Source organism: Pteropus alecto, unplaced genomic scaffold (assembly GCF_000325575.1).
Source record: "Pteropus alecto unplaced genomic scaffold, ASM32557v1 scaffold92, whole genome shotgun sequence".
Classification (NCBI taxonomy): Eukaryota; Metazoa; Chordata; class Mammalia; order Chiroptera; family Pteropodidae; genus Pteropus; species Pteropus alecto.
The window spans coordinates 10,180,604-10,192,519 of NW_006432447.1; the positions used below are offsets into that span (position 1 = coordinate 10,180,604).

The window sequence follows — 11,916 nt, forward strand, 5'->3', positions numbered from 1 at the left end:
ACAAAAAAGTCTTGGCCCAATTTAAAAAAATGCCTGATAAATACACTTGTTACAGTAAAATGCTTAAAGATCACTTTTTATTATTTCTTCTGTCAGACTTTGACAAGCTTATCAACTACAAGTTATGGATATTAACAGATGAAAAGTCTTCTAGTTGTCCATCCAAATAATGAAATACTATGTAAGCATTCTGCATCCAATTCTAATGTGTGGGGGGTTCTCCCTCCCCCATCTAAGCAACTCTCCAATACCAGCTGGGTGTCTTACAATTCAGCCTAAGTCTGACACTATCTACCAGAAGATAGCATCAGATCCCACAGATTAAAGATTCAGTCCTACAAGGCTGCCACTCCCCTTTTCAGATACCAATAGTTAGTCCAGGTTGTGATCTGTATAGTAGTACCCCATTATCCATGGACTTGCTTTCCAGTTTCAGTTACCCATGGTCAACTATGGTTCAAAAACAAATGGAAAATTCCAGAAATAAACAGTTCATAAATTGTAAATTGCATGCTATTCTGAGTAGCATGATGATATCTTGTGTTGTCCCGCCTGGGACTGAATCATCCCTTTGTCCATTGTAGTTACGCTCCCCGTTAGTCAGTTAGTAGCTGTCTCCACTATCAGATCAACTGTGACAGAATCATGGTGCTTATGTTCAAGTAATCCTTATTTTACTTAATAATGGCCCCAAAGGGTAAGTAAGAATGGTGATGCCTGCAATTCAAATATTCCAAAGAGAAGCCGTAAAGTGCTTCCTTTAACCAAAAAGATGAGTATGGCACAATAAGATATTTTGTGAGAGAGACCACATTCTGTGAGTGAGAGAGATCACATTCTATGATTAGGTCTCTTTCTGTGAGCCTATGCCTCTGGTCTGTGAACTTCACAAGTGTTTTCAGTACCCTTCCCTGCCACCGTGAGACAGGATGGCTAGAGTGGGCTGGAGTTGGGCATCTCCCTTCTTCCAGAACAGTCAGGGTCTAATATATACTCCAGTAGGTTACTCTCTGGTTAACTTGCCTCTCCCTACTCCCATCCGTCTTCAGGACAGGCCCTGTTAAGGACAGAGTTCTCTGGCATATTTCAAATGGCTCCTATTCTCATCCCTCTGCTGGAAGCATGAAGGGAGTGTTCTCTAATATTTACTGTGAGCGCCTGGTAGAGCTCCTGGATAATACTGGGTGCGGAGGCCCTCCCTATGACTGGGTCCCCTGGCGTTTTTAACTCTCAAGAGTTGTCCATACTGAACCTCCAGCAATTCATCAATTATAGTTCAGGTTTTCCTATCCTAGCATTGATTCTTGAGGCAGTTTCTACTTATGAGTCCGCTCTCGTTAAACAATGGCTCCCTGTATTTGCCCGTGTCTCTCCAATCTGGGGGCAGTGGTTTGCCCTGTGTTCTCCCTTCTTTTATAGATCCTCAAGAAAAATTTTTTATCTGTTCGGCTTTTTACTTGTGTTAGGATTAAATGGTGACTTCCAAGTTTCTTACATGTGGAACTGGAAATGGAATTCTCTTCTGTGTCTATTTTTAAGCAGTGAGAAAACTGCCCAGAAGGTACCCGTGTAACTTCCTTTCACTTCTCATTGGCCTGTCTTATGTCACTTGCTATGCCTAAATCAACCACTTGATTACCCCTGGAGGTGAGAATGGGATTATCTTCCAGTGAGTGAAGTTGGGGATAAGATACCCGAACAAAATCAGAGCTCGGCCCAGTAGAAGAAAGGGGAAAATGAACGAACACTAAGTAAGCGGCCAAAGTTTCTGCCATATTGGTGGCTTTTATATAGCCTCTGATTGTCTCTTTCCAGGTATTTGAGTTTTCTAGACAATGTGGTATGAGGTAAGTATAAGAACAAACAAGACACCTAGAGAACAAATTCAAATCAATTTTGTTACTACCTACTGAAAAGAAAAACATAACAAAAGATAAAGGAACATTAACTGAAATCTAAGCTGAAATCTGCTGAAGCATGCCCCTCCGCCCCACATGCTGTGAAATAACCTAAGTTTAAGTGACATAATTCATAAAGAAATAGAATAGTTCACGGAGTTGTCAAAGTAAAATATAAAGAAAAGAAATAGTCTTAAGAGATCATCTAATTCAATTACCTCATTTTACAAATGAGAAAAGCAAGGCTCAGAGATGCTAAACCACTGAAGGACACATAGACGAGAATCTAGTTTGCCTGACTCATAGGTCAGGGTTCCTTTGCTATTACACTTTGGACCGCTACATTCTCTCACAGTTTAAACAAGCAACAATGAGGTAGCAATCATTCTTTATGTACATGTGTTTATTCATAAACATCTGGACATATGCTGCATCTTAGAAAATAACATTAAAAAAAAATCACAGCAGTAACAATGGATTCATTCCCCTTCTATAACTGTATTACTAAGATCCTACTTCAGAAAAATTTTCTACAGCATGACGATTTAATGTTCTTTTTCATAGTCCTCTATTTGGATTAATCACAACTAGGTGATAAAGGTACAAAGTCTGGGAAGAAATGAGATTTTCATTTCTTAGAAAAGAATCACATAAAATAGGAGAAACAGGAAAATCTATTAAAAGATAAATTATCTGAACACAAAAATATCATACTGTATCAGACTATACATATAACTGTAAGATTTACACATTTAAACCAATTATTAAATTTATTTATGGCTAGTAAAAAAGGAAGATATATCTAACAAATGACTTCATTAATTATACTATTTGATGAAACTTATTTTGGGGACTAAATAAGTGCCTTGAGTGACAGAAGGAGAATTGACTCCATTTATAAACAAATACCTTAAACAAAGCTACTCAAACAACCTAAAATTAATATGGAAAGGCAAAGATATTAGAGTAGTCAAGGCAATTTTGAAAGAAAAGGAGTCTTACACTGCAATTTCAAGAATTACTTTAAAGTTGTAGTAATCAAAGCAGTGTAGTATGAGGAAAAAAAGACATACCCATAGTAAAGAGTCCATAAATAAATGCATGCAAATATGATCAACTGACTTTTGACAAAAGTACAAAAGCAATTAAATGGAGATAAAATCTTTTCAATAAATGGTCCTAGACAGCCACATGCCAAAAAATAAACATTGATCTATATTAACACCTACTACAAAAATTAAATCAAGAGATTATAGGCCCAATTGCCAAATGCAGTATTTTAAAACTTACAGAAGAAAATATGTCGATTAGGCAGAGTTCTTGGATATAACACCAAAAGCACAAACTATGAAGTTAATAAATTAAACTTTATCAAAATGAAAAATATTTGCTCTCAGGAAGTCACAGTTAAGAGGATAAAAATTCAAGGCATACACTGGAGAAAACATTTGCAAATCACATATATGACAGAAAAGTTGCATTCATAATAAAGAACTCTAAAAACTGAAAAATAAGAAAACAGCTCAACAAAATATGAGCAATTAAAATACATCTGAACTAAAAGTTTTGAAAAACTTATCAAAATTTTGCAGAAGACACAGGCTCTGACATGATAATTCTGTTAAGAACAGTAGCTTCCTTTGTTGGCTTGGCAAGTTTTGTTCTCCTGAACTAATGAAAATGAAAATGAAAATGAAAAGGTCACCTGAAAACTGAAAAAGAAAGCTACTCACCCTTGCACCCATGCCCTTCCCCCAACCACCAATTTGGGTCTACAAAAGAATGAAGAATAAAAATAGAAATTTTATTATCAGAAACTTATGTAAGGCAATCTTAAAAAACCAAAAACAAAATAATTTATGTAATTGAGGTTTATGTAAACAAAATCCTACACCCTTCACAGCACATATTTATCTTCCAAACTAATGATAAAAACTTAACATAACAGCATTTTGTAACTGATATTTTTTCTCATATACAAAAATAAATATATTCTAAAATGATTTATTTTTTGAGCTTCTATAAGAGAACATGCTTCAGTAGGTAATATTCAAATCACTGATTCACTATAAAAACTACCAAAGGAAAAATGGTGCATTAGCAGTTTATATTTATGTAATTTACATGTTTCACGCAATAAATAATTACATTAAGATATGAAAAATATATCTCGAGGTTTTGTCATTAATTTTATGGCAAATGTGTATTTACTTAGCAATTACTCTATTAATTAAATCATCCACTTTCACAGTAATCTAAAATTATGTAATTTAAATAAAATATAAAATATTTTCTTTGTGAATTCATGATTTGGGATAGGATGAGACAATAAGTTTCCTTTCCTAAATCTGACTGGCTATTACAGGTACTTCAGCTTACACACAATTACTAATATATCAACTATTTAGACTTGTTTATATATAACACTGTTTTGGCAGCATAATCTGAAAAGTGAACCCCATGTTATCTAAAACTATACTCTTGGCTTATTAGGCAGTTCCTAACAATGGATGGCAGCTCCCAGCATCCCATCTTTACCTGTGAGGGTCCCATTATTTCCTGCATTGCTTTCCTGCTACATGTTCAGCAATTCCGCAAACTTTACTTTTATTTACTGATAATGATATACTTACAATACAACATAGCACGGTAAAGCTGCTTTCTAGTGTGTCAGTAACTCTAATAACTAATAACTTTATTAAATGCCTTTCCTAAAACCAACTTCTGTCCCCGAGCACTGAGGGCAAGATGGGATTCAGTTCCCTTGGCAGAGAATAGGGTAGAGCATGTGTCCCTTTAAGGTCAATGCCCTGAAGGACCATCAACAGAGTGCTGCAAATCATCAAGTTATTATTTCATAAAAGAACACTGCCTTTGTCCACAAGCATTTCATGTGCACTTGATTTTTTATTTTTTAATTTTTTAAAAAGAATTAACCCTTCCTGTCAAAGTGATTTGAATTGTCTAATACAAGTCCTGATGAGGATGCAAGGCAAATGACCTTGGTAAGAAGTCAGGTTAGCTTAATTGCACTTGGGAAACTGACAAATTGAATGCTCCTATCCACCAAAAGCAAAACCAAAACATACCCTACACACAAACAAAAACAAAAGTACCCACACACAACATAGCCAAACACTTTTAAATTATAAAGTTGCTGAAGCCAGGGACTATGTTTTGTTTTTATGCATTCACTTCTAACACTTTTTAAAGAGCTAATACTTACCATATACTGGAGTATAAATATAAAGAATAATTCAAACATAAAAAATAATTTAAAATTGTTAAAAATTAAATTAAAAATAATTTAATCTCTAGAGTTAAAGTTATGAACATAACACAAGTCAGTTAATATGAGTGTTATAAAGGAGAAGTTCAGAGTGCTATGGGCATCTATTAGGCTGACATGGGGAGCACACCTGAGGGGCCAGAAAAGGTGTTCCAGAAAAAGAGATATTTAAGTCTTGTATTAGTTTTCTATTGCTGCATAACAAATTACCACAAGTTTAGCAGCTTAAAACAACAGTCATTTATTAGTTCACAGTTCTGTAGGGCAGAGGTCCATGCAAGGTGCTGGCCAGGTTCTCTGCTCAGGGTTTCTCATAAAGCTGAAGTTAAGGTGTCAATGGGGTGCGTCTCATCAAGAGGCCTGACTAGGAAGAATCCCCTTCTAGGCTCATTCAGGCAAAATTCAGTTCCTTGTGGTTATTTGACTGAGGTTCCAGTTTTCCTTCTTGACTGTCCACCAGAAGTTGCCCACTGTTCCTACACAGTGCCCACAGTCCTTGCAATGTGATCCCCCATCTTTAAAATCCGCAAAAGACAGTCTACCCCACATCAAATCCCTTACTCCCTTTGTTTCCAACTCTGGAGCCAGACTTAAAGAGTTCATGTAATTAGGTCAAGTCCACATAGCTAATCTCATCTTCCTATAATCAACTTCAAGAGATTATCGATGATATATACACCAGGGGGTGAGAATCCCGTGGACCATAGAGTTCTGCCTACCATAAGCTGCAGCCTAAAGAATGAACAGAAGCTGAAGGTAAGGTAAAGGAAGCTGGAGACAATGTAGGCACAACTGATATGCTGAGTCATGAAAGAGCATGGAAGAGCAGGGATAAAAAAGTATGGACAACTGGTTTCCCCATTACCCAGCACAGCAACATATTTGTCAAGGGAATGAACCAACACACCAAATTATACCAAATGGAGATAGCGAGTATTTACTAAGAGCTATATACTTACACCAAACAAGAGAAAAGCTAAGAAATTCCTTGTACGACTAAGCCACTAGGCAGAATTGAGGGGTGACAACATAAATGGAAAACTAACTGGACATTAAGAAAACTGGGCTCTTATTCCTATATTTGCTTAATGGAAGTGACCAAATGAAATAAACTCCAAGGGCTTTAGTTTTATTATGACAGAGATAATTTAGCTACTTGATCTCTAAGATCTTTTCCTAACTATTCTAAAAAATGGAAGGCATGATTCTTACCGTGGGGCAAATTCTATTCAAAAAGCTTAGAAAGTAAGAAAACAATCTAATAATAATTTTAAAAAACTAGCAAAAACACTAGAGAAGACTTTTTACCAAAGACATACAGATTGCCAAGGAGAACAAGAAAAGTTGCTCATCATCATCAGTTATCACAGAAATGCAAATGAAAACCACAATGAGATATACATCTATTAGAATGTTCAACATGAGAAAAGACTAAGCATACCAAATATTGGTGAAGATGTGGAAAAACTGGAATTCTCTTATTGTTAGTAGGAATGTATAATGGTACGACCAGTTTGGAAACAGCTGCAGTTTCTTAAAATGTTAAACATACACCTACTGTGTGTTCTGACCACTCCACCACTATATATTTACCCAAGAAAAAGGAAACCGTCTGTTCATATAACAACATCTACACAAATGCTCATAGTAGGTTTATTTGTAATAGATGAAAAAGGAAAACAACTCAAATGTCTATTAACAGGTAGGTGAATAAAAAAAACAAATTATATATTATCGATACAATGGAATACTTACTCAGAAACATAAAGGAATTAACTATTAATACATGCCACGACATGGATGCAGCTCAAAATGATTATGGTGTGTGAAAACAAAGCTAGACAAAAGATGCGCATATTGTATAATTCCATTTATATAAAGCTCCGGAAAATAAATTATCTATCGTGACACAAAGCAGATCAGAGGTTAGGGGCAAATGGAATCTAACTATCTGGATTGCGGTGATAGTTCCATAGTTATATACATATGTCAAAACTTACAAAACTGTAAGTTTAAATATATGCAATTTACTGTATGTCAATTATACCTCAATAAAACAAAAATTGGCTGAAGTGCTAAAACCTATGAGATTAATAATTTCAGATCAATTAATAACCCAGCTCAGTCTGAAATTTAGAACTTTATGACATTTTTGCCATACTAAATAACTATCATTTTAATTTTTATGTAAGTATAAAAATCACAGGGATTATTTTTAAGTATACGAGATACTTGATTTCTATAAAAATACCATCTATTTACCTACCAATTTATATATAAATGTCCACTAAAACAAATAACTTAGGGGATATTTAGTCTCCTTGAGTTGATAAATATATTTAATAATCATAATACAAAATTCTAAAATTTTTGCTTGTCCAGTGAAGCAGAATGTTTACTTGGTGAAAAGATCCCATTTATTGTCAATTAGCAAGATTAAAAATAATCCAAATACCCTTTAAGGGAATGGTTAAATCGTTATAAACACATAATGTAAAACTATATGACTATACAAAAGAATGAATAAGCTCTCTATATACTAATATGAACTGATTCCCAAAATATATTGGGGATGAAAAAAAGATGCAGAACACGTAATGCTAAATAAGCAACAAGATGAATGTTATACAAAAATAAGTCACCATCAGTTTCTAGCTGCAAAAACAGCTGGTTCCAAATTCATAGATATGGACCAACAGAATGGTGGTTACCAGAGGGGAAAGGGGCTGAGGGGGAGAGGGTAAAGGGGGTCAAATACAAGGTGACATAAGGAGATTAGACTTCAATGAGGAGTACACAATATAGAGTATATGGATGTTGTATTATAAAATTGTACACCTGAAATTTATGTGATTAGCCAATGTTACCCCCAATAAATTTAATTAAAAACAAAAACAAAAACAAAAACAAAAACCTAGTTGATTTCATCAGACAGTATGTTCTCTGTTTTAGGACCACCATAATACCCAGAACTCATTTATGGACCTTGGGAGAAATGTGAACATTGGTGAAGAAAATTTAAAAAATCTGAGGCTAGAATCTAGAAGCATTAGCAAGAATAGAAGAGAGCTGCAGTTTCTAGACATGGAAAAACTATCAGAGAATTCTCTTCTGAGTGGAAGCTGAATTGGTTCTCTCTTCTTCACTGGTCCTTTCAACTTCATGTTATGCTAGCAGTAGCTGAGTGGGTACACTTGAGATGGGGCTGCAGGGTTGTGGGCTCCAATACCAATTTCTGTTGGTAGCTCAGAAGACCATATACATACATACGATTTTAGGAAAGGCAGTACACATCATCTCAGATAACTGAAGAAGTTTTAAGAGTTGAGCAAGGAACGTTATACTGCAAGCCAGCAGAAGCAACATGTAGTCGTGAGAAAGATTTGTTAAAGATCAGAGGACTTCTTGCTAAGTTCCAGAAAAGACTAGAGAACACTGGGAAGGGTGGGGGTGGGTGGAATTCACACAACCTGTGTAAACTTAGGGTTTACTACTTTGTGTTAACTGCCCACAATATTATTACAATAAAATTAATATTATTAATATTAAAATATGACAATGAAAATAATCTGCTTGTGTGATATACATGTATATACATGTGCATGTATCTATTTGCCGAGCACTTCATCTGAAAAAATAAAATCAACATTGTTTCAATGATTCCAGTATTTTTGAAAGCTTAAAATGTTAATAATTTGGAAGACTACATTAGCAAAGCCAATCTCAAAATATTTTGAACGAAGTACATCTAAATTCAGAAGCCAGTACGTAAAATATACAAGGCAGCATTTTAAAAAATATTAAGTTATATAATACAGGCAGGATCTACTTACTGGCTCTTAAGTCAACTCTTTTGAGCTAAAAAAGGATCACTCAATCTAAGTCTTTCTGTTTTAAAAACTAAAAACAGCATTGGCTGGATTATAATTACTTCCAGTTTGATACTATTTTGAATAACATTTTTATCCAGCCATAATATATGGCACTAAGGCAGGCTTGTGTTTACTCATTTGCAATGCTAACAGCACTTGGCATCATGAAAATTAGAGTCACATTTGTACTATAGTTTAAAAGGTAGACATCCACAGAACATGGACATAACTTTTAGAAGGAAAAATCTATTTTTAAATCATTATTGCTTCATGGCAGGTAGGCGAGCGAATGAAATTTCATCTGTATTTGTAGCCACTCCCCAGTGCTAGCATCACCGCCTCAGCTCTACCTCAAATCATCAGGCATTAGATTTCATGGGAGCATAGGTCCCTGGTGCCAAAAGGTGTGAGAACTGCTGCTTTATGGCACTAATTAGCAAAAGAAAAAATATTCCCTTCTCTCTAGTTTACTTTTTTATTTCCCAAGTTATCATCAAGTGTGACATGAGTTCAAATTCCTGTTCTGCTATACTTACTGGTCCTGGAGACATTGAACCTTTCTGAATTTCAGTTTTGTCACCTATGGTAGAATGGAAACGTTAACTTACCAAGTTTACAAGATTCTTTTGTGAGATAAATCAAGTAACATAAAAAGGTTCAAGCATATCACTGTCTCTAAAATAAAATTAACAATTAATTAACACCAATTTCTATCATTGTAGATAGAGAAAAATAATTTCTACTTGTAGAAAATAATTTTCTTATAAAGTCAGATCTTTACTCTGAAATGTTATTAATATTTCACTTTAAATTATTTGGGCTCCACAACGTAGCATTAAGTTCTAATAAATCCTAGGGAAAGGCATATTATTGTCATCATCATCATCACTATTATTACTATTATTATTTCGGTCACATAAATCTAGAAATACAAATGAAACCTTCTGGGCAAAAGCAGGAGGTCATTCAAGCTCACTTGGACTTTTTGAGAGCATCCTAAATTTGGGGTGAGACAACACCCTGAAAGCCATTAATGTAACCCCACACATTTTACAACAAAAGAAAACTGAGTCTTGAAGAAGTTAAATGGATGTGCTCAAGCAGTATAGCTGATAAGGCTAAGAAGATAAAAGTACTTAGGTCTTTCAAGTTATATTTCAATTGTTCTTTTTACTATATACACCACTCTACCTTAAAAATTGTTTTTGACTTTCACGTGCTTGATTTACAGTGCTTCTTCCACATACGAGTGACTTTTATTTTTCCAAAAATTTGCTATTTAAAATGTTTACAGGTTATCAAAAATCTTCTGTTAGGTGGCCTATCCAAACAACTATTTCCCCTCTATTCTTTCCTATGAAAATGCTGATTTTCTCCAGATATGGAGTATAATAATTGATCATAAGCCTCTATTCTCATCCCAGAGTTTGAGCTAGACAATGAACAATGACTGATCTAAGTAAAAAGCTAATTCTCATTCTACCTTTGCTGGTGGATTGGTTTAGAGTACGCTTGTAGCCAAGAGAACCTCAGAAGAAGTTTTGTGGGGATTCTGGAAAAGATGCTTTTGCTTGATTAAAAAAAGAAAGGAAATGTGAAGGGAGAGTCCACTTTCCACTTTCTTTGGTTTGTTACAGGATGCAACAGCCATCTCTTTATCGTGAGCAGGAAGCCAAGAGTCTCACAAAGAAGTTCACCCAGAGCTCTGACATTACTGTCTTAACCAACCCCTAAATCAGCTTGCTCTGGATGAAATTATTATATAAGCAAGAAACCAGTATTTAGCCAGGTAGTCTATCATTTGTGGCCGAAAGCCTCCAAATATAAAACTCCAGTATTTCCTAGTGAAATCACCTTACCTAGCTTCTACAATAGGTTTCCTTCTCAGACCAAATAATATGAAGGCATAATATTTTACGGTTCTGTTAAAAATCAATTAGGTGTGTTACTAAGATAGATGCTATTTAGTGGTCCATGGTATTCAAAACTTCAGGATATGACTGAAGAAACTAATCTAAAATAGTAACAGTGTTTATTTAACAGTATAAAAACAAATCTGAACACTTAACCCGCTCTAAAAATTTATTAAAAATGTAAGTTAAAAAAAAAGTCAGATGTTATTCCGAAATACATATTTAAACAAATTTATTTTCGAAAATATCACAACTGTCACAATGACATAAAGCTTAAAAATATTTTATTACCTATCAAGAGTCAATGGATTTTAAATGACAAAACACTATAAGTTTTATCACACACATACATACTCTTATACCTCTTAAAACCTCACGTGATTCTTTATCACAGAGGACAAAAAGAAAAAAGAAAAAAATTTACCATCTTAAATTAGAATGGCCAAAGATTTAACAAATATTACTCTCAACTACTGAGTGACAAGAGAAAAAACCTAAAAGCAACCATAAAAAAAATTTGTCAAAAAACCATGAATCACTGAAGGCAATGGAAGAGTCACCCTCAAGAAGGGCCTCCTGGTCTGAAGTACAGCACTGACCTAGCTTTTGGTTTTACACCAAGTTTTGGAGGAAGGGACAAGCTAGGAGATATTTAAAAATAGTGGTTAAAAGTGAGTAAAGAAAGGACTCTGCAAGCAGAGGCTAAAATTCATAAAAGTTATGTGGAGAGGTCATACACTAGTTACACATACATAATAGCTACCAAGGACATCACAGCAGAATAAACTGATGCTCAAAAATGATTCTGAATAAGTTTTTTAAAACTTAGGATAAGTTGATTAACATAACAGAAAAGCAGTGTTAGCTATGATAAGACCTTGTAACAACGGAGAAATTAACCATGGTAAGTAGGAGTACAGTTCAAACTTTCTCATCAAGATTTG

At 34.6% G+C, this 11,916-nt stretch overlaps 1 protein-coding gene across 15 annotated transcripts in view; it reads right to left on the minus strand.

The window, feature by feature from the left end:
• Positions 1-11,916, minus strand: part of ANKRD28 (ankyrin repeat domain 28) — a 120,011-nt gene that overhangs the window by 78,380 nt on the left and 29,715 nt on the right. For 5 of the 15 annotated variants that reach the window (XM_025043579.1, XM_025043581.1, XM_025043586.1 and 2 more), the window contains exon 3: positions 3,632-3,670. The exons of 6 other annotated variants lie outside the window; for them this stretch is intronic. In XM_025043579.1, the coding sequence (XP_024899347.1) occupies positions 3,632-3,670 (39 nt within the window). Of the gene's footprint in view, positions 1-3,631; positions 3,671-9,595; positions 9,640-11,916 lie in introns of all 15 variants that reach the window. 4 more of the 15 variants (XM_025043582.1, XM_025043580.1, XM_015585788.2 and 1 more) reach the window with 2 other exon arrangements.